Source organism: Triticum aestivum, chromosome 3A (assembly GCF_018294505.1).
Source record: "Triticum aestivum cultivar Chinese Spring chromosome 3A, IWGSC CS RefSeq v2.1, whole genome shotgun sequence".
NCBI classification, from domain to species: Eukaryota; Viridiplantae; Streptophyta; class Magnoliopsida; order Poales; family Poaceae; genus Triticum; species Triticum aestivum.
The window spans coordinates 230,072,618-230,077,648 of record NC_057800.1 but is presented as its reverse complement, the minus strand read 5'-3'; the positions used below and the strand labels follow the sequence as shown (position 1 = coordinate 230,077,648).

Here is a 5,031-nt window from a genome sequence, read left to right as displayed (position 1 = left end):
AGAAAACTTCGGGTATCTTCTAATAACAAGAACAATGGGGAATGATCGTAAGAATGGCAAGTGTAAGTAGTTATCCATAAGGATTTATCGGTGGTCGGGAATAGCAAAAGTGATGGGCACAAAGTCTCGAGAGAATATCAAAGAGTATCTCTGAAATCTTCTGGTGCAGTCGGTGACCATCTGGACTGAAGGGGCTCTCCAGGAGAAAGTATTTTCGAGAACCTAAAGTTAGTTTTTAGTAAAAATCGTTTAACCCGAATAGAAGAGGGTTCAGAATCCCAGAGTAAAGGTCGAGGAATAAAAGATCCTAATACCTCCCAATGGCGACGTGGGCCCATGGGCCACACAGCCATGTTAGTAAAAGTTTTTCTACGACTAGACTCGACTTCGGCCAAGGAGTTGGAAAGGGGGATTCCTACAGGCAGTTGGCTCTGATACCAACTTGTGACGCCCCTGATTCAATCGTACACTAATCATGCATGCAAATGTGTACGATCAAGATCAGGGACTCACGGGAAGATATCACAACACAACTCTAAAACATAAATAAGTCATACAAGCATCATAATACAAGCCAGGGGCCTCGAGGGCTCGAATACAAGTGCTCGATCATAGACGAGTCAGCGGAAGCAACAATATCTGAGTACAGACATAAGTTAAACAAGTTTGCCTTAAGAAGGCTAGCACAAACTGGGATACAGATCGAAAGAGGCGCAGGCCTCCTGCCTGGGATCCTCCTAACTGCTCCTGGTCGTCGTCAGCGGCCTACACGTAGTAGAAGGCACCTCCATTGTAGCAGGAATCGTCGTCGATGGTGGCGTCTGGCTCCAGGGCTCCAGCATCTGGTTGCGACAACCAGGTAGAAGGGAAAGGGGGAAAAGAGGGAGAAAAGCAACCGTGAGTACTCATCCAAAGTACTCGCAAGCAAGGAGCTACACTACATATGCATGAAGAATATATGTGTAAAGGCCATATCAGTGGACTGAACTGCAGAATGCCAGAATGAGAGGGGGATAGCTAATCCTATCGAAGACTACGCTTCGGGCAGCCTCCGTCTTGCAGCATGTAGAAGAGAGTAGACTGAAGTCCTCCAAGTAGCATCTCCAAGTAGCATCTCCAAGTAGCATCTCCAGTAGCATCGCATAGCATAATCCTACCCGGCGATCCTCCCCTCGTTGCCCTGTGGAAAAGCGATCACCGGGTTGTCTGTGGAACTTGGAAGGGTGTGTTTTATTAAGTATCCGGTTCTAGTTGTCATAAGGTCAAGGTACAACTCCAAGTCGTCCTGTTACCGAAGATCACGGCTATTCGAATAGATTAACTTCCCTGCAGGGGTGCACCACATAGCCCAACACGCTCGATCCCATTTGGCCGGACACACTTTCCTGGGTCATGCCCGGCCTCGGAAGATCAACACGTCACAGCCCCACCTAGGCAAAACAGAGAGGCCAGCACGCCGGTCTAAACCTAAGCGCACAGGGGTCTGGGCCCATCGCCCATAGCACACCTGCACGTTGCGAGGGCGGCCGGAAGCAGAACTAGCCCCCTTAATACAAGAGCAGGCTTACGTTCCAATCCGGCGCGCGCCGCTCCGTCGCTGACGTCTGAAGTGCTTCGGCTGATACCACGACGCCGGGATACCCATAACTACTCCCGCGTAGATGGTTAGTGCGTATAGGCCAGTAGCTAGACTCAGATCAAATACCAAGATCTTGTTAAGCGTGTTAAGTATCCGCGAATGCCGAACAAGGCCAGGCCCACCTGTCTCCTAGGTGGTCTCAACCTGCCCTGTCGCTCCGCCACAAAGTAACAGTCGAGGGCCGTCGGGAACCCAGGCCCACCTCTACCGGGATGGAGCCACCTGTCCTTTCAGCCCCCACATCAGAATCACTTGCGGGTACTCATCGAGCTGACCCGACTTTAGTCACCAACTGTATAGTATGTATGTATGTAAAGTATATACCCGTGATCACCTCCCGAGTGATCACGGCCCAATAGTATAGCGAGGCAGACTGACAAGAATGTAGGGCCAATGATGACAAACTAGCATCCTATACTAAGCATTTAGGATTGCGGGTAAGGTATCAATGACTGTAGCAACAATGACAGGCTATGCAACAAAATAGGAGTAACCGAACAGTAACATGCTACACTACTCTAATGCAAGCAGTATAGAGAAGAATAGGCGATATCTGGTGATCAAAGGGGGGGGGCTTGCCTGGTTGCTCTGGCAAGGAGGGATCGTCAACACCGTAGTCGAACTGGGGTCGCCGGCAGTCTCGGGGTCTACCGGAAAGAAGTAACGGAGGGGAACACAATAAATAACAGAGCAATCAAAGCATCACAAAGCGTAACATGGCAATACGCGGTCTAGAGTGACCTAACGTGATACTAGGTGGTACCGGCGAAGGGGGGAAACATCCGGGAAAGTATTCCCGGTGTTTCGCGTTTTCGGGCAGATGAACCGGAGGGGAAAAGTTGTGTGTTCGCTATGCTAGGAGTGTGTGGCGGACGAACGGTGGGTGTAACCGGATTCATCTCGTCGTTCTGAGTAACTTTCATGTATAAAACTTTTTCATCCGAGCTACGGATTATTTTATATGTTTTTTTGAAGATTAAAACAATATTCGGAAAACCCTGAAATTTTGCTAAGTCTGAGAATTCGACAGTTTTAAACATTACTTGGCTGTTTTCAAAACACTACAACTATTGATCTATAACTCCTATGATTTTGTGCCTTATATCAATATGCAGCATTTTTCTGTAGTCTATAAGATAGTAGCACTTTCAACTCTGTTAGAGTCCATTTGATTGATCATTAACAGCTCTAAAGTAGCTATGAAATTAAAGCTGTTTTCAGCTTTCTATTAACAGAACATTGGAATTTGTGATTTTTGTAGGAATTAAACCATACATCAAAAGGATTTGGTCCAGTGGGATAAAATGGAGTTTGTCATGTATGCTTTCTACTCATATTATTTTTACCCATGTTAACCGCTGGTTAGACGTTGTTTAGAGGCTGTACAGAGGGTCAGATAATGTCAAATTAGAAAAGCTAGCACTAGCTACAGTAACTGAATGTTACTGTACCCGTGTAGCATAGCAGCAGGCAGAGCTGCAGCGAGCAGCACGGGCGCCTGGTGCGTGCGGTGCGTGTGGTGGGCGGGCGCAGGAGCTCAGGCGAGCAGCATGCCGCGGCGTGAGCAGCAGCAGATGCCAGGGGCGTTGGGCGCAGGCGGCACGGTCGCGGCGACTACGGGCACGATCAAGGGCAGGGCTGGTGCGTGCGGGCGTGGTGACGCGCGTGTGGTGGGTCGGCGAGCGCCGTACGGGGCGGCGCTGGAGCAGTAGCAGGCGAAGTAGCACTAGACCACGGCGAGGCCGGCGCGCGTGCATAGAAGCAGCCACAGCACGCACGCACGTACGCGTACGCGGCAGCTCGGACGAGCTCGGGGACGGTGGCCTACGGCGCAAGAATGGGAGGGAAGAGGATGTGCTCACCGAGCAGGCACAAGGAGGCCCGTTGAGTGGCTTAGGAGCAGCAGAGGTGGCCGGTGTTGGCGACGGCGGCGGCGACCGAGACGGATGGAGGTTGAGGACGGGGAAGCAGCGGGTGTCCCGGTGGCTTCCGGCTCGATCTCGCCCATGTAGTCGAAGTAGGCGATGAAGACGGTGCCCCTGGCGTGGTCTCTGGCAGCGAGGAGGCCATCGGCGACGGCTACGCCGACGACGCGTCCATGGCGGAGATCAAGAAGGAGGGGGATCTGAGGAGGGAGGCAGAGGGAGATGGGGGCGAGCAAAACTAGGGTTGGGCACCGGTGACGCGGGGGTGGCTTATAGGCGTCGGGGAGGTCGGGGATGGCCGCCACGCATGTCCCTGGCGCCATGGATGGCTGCCACACCCCTCCATCGTCCCTGTAGCGAGGGGAAGGGGATAAGTGGGAGTGGGCTGGTATTGTACTCAGGTGGGTCGGCCAGTTGGTCCGTCTGGCCCAGTTGGCCAGGGAGGCCTTTCTCTCTTTTTTTTGTATTGTATTTTCCTGTTGTTTCTTTCTTTTTTGTTCTCTTTTATTTTTAGTTTTTGTAAAAATACTAAAGTGGCACCCAAAATAGATGTTACAATTTATACCACAGCCACAAACAACTTAGCACTGAAATAAAATAGTTTTGAAATTGTTTGTCATTTTAAAAGCATTTATATAATTATTAATGCTGTTATTTTATTCCTTTTAGAGTGTTTAAACATTTTATAAAGGTGTGGTTTGACCAACATAATTACCTATGCATTATTTGGCACAACCCAAACATTTTAGTTTTAGTCTTTGAAAACTTTTGTTGTTTGCCTGATTTTTAAATTGAATTCAAATCGGTTTCGAACTAATGCGAGATTAGCCACAGTACTCGAGGTGATGTGGCATCATTAGCGGAGGGTTACTGTGGCGTAACTATCCGGGCGTCACACAGAGCCCCTCCAGGCCACAGCCGAACAATGAGGCCCTTCATGGCCTGTTCGGCCGCCTTGTGGAGCTCGACAAGTTGCTTCAGCTGGTCGCTCAGGGGCACGGGGTGTCCGGCCTCAGTATACTGAGACCAGACTCTGTTGAGCTGCCCTCTTCGGCTCGGTAGAATGCGGCAGCATCGGATACACTCCGGGGAAGATCTACGAATGCTCCTGGAGAGCTCCGGATTCGGGTAAGTAACAAGTAACTCACGCTTATGTGTTTGCTTTGCATAAAGAATGCCTTACCCGCCGCTATCTTCTTCACCTCATCCAACTCCTGGAGGGTCTTTTGGGATTCGGCCTTGGCAGACTTGGCGTTTTCAATAGCCACCGCGAGCTCGGACGCTCGCGTCTTTGAGTCAAGCTCCAAACTCTCGTGTTTTTCCATGAGAGCCTGGAGCTCTTGCCGCACCTTGCCAACCTCGGCCTCATACTTCTCTCGCTCGACGCGCTCCGAGGCCGCCCTCTTCTCGGCCTTGACCAGCGCCTGCTTAAGGGTCGCCACTTCAGACGTGGCCCCTAAAATAGCC

At 50.7% G+C, this 5,031-nt stretch overlaps 1 protein-coding gene across 1 annotated transcript; it reads right to left on the bottom strand.

Annotated features, from left to right (window-relative positions):
• Positions 1–652: 652 nt before the first annotated feature.
• On the bottom strand, positions 653–3,887 carry LOC123056891 (uncharacterized). The gene is made up of 3 exons (XM_044480125.1): positions 3,502–3,887; positions 2,219–2,286; positions 653–842 (listed from the first exon to the last, which is right to left on the bottom strand). The coding sequence occupies exons 1-3, from the start codon at positions 3,885–3,887 to the stop codon at positions 766–768; spliced, it is 531 nt and encodes a 176-aa protein (XP_044336060.1). The 3' UTR covers positions 653–765.
• Positions 3,888–5,031: the final 1,144 nt, after the last annotated feature.

Excerpts from the sequence above, each read along its gene's own strand:
- LOC123056891 (XM_044480125.1), bottom strand. The coding sequence starts at position 3,887 with ATGGCGCCAGGGACATGCGTGGCGGCCATCCCCGACCTCCCCGACGCC. Across the intron at positions 2,287-3,501 it reads GGCCTCCTTGTGCCTGCTCG|ACCCCGAGACTGCCGGCGAC; the intron begins GTGAGCACATCC and ends TCTTTCCGGTAG. Across the intron at positions 843-2,218 it reads CTCCTTGCCAGAGCAACCAG|ATGCTGGAGCCCTGGAGCCA; the intron begins GCAAGCCCCCCC and ends TGTCGCAACCAG.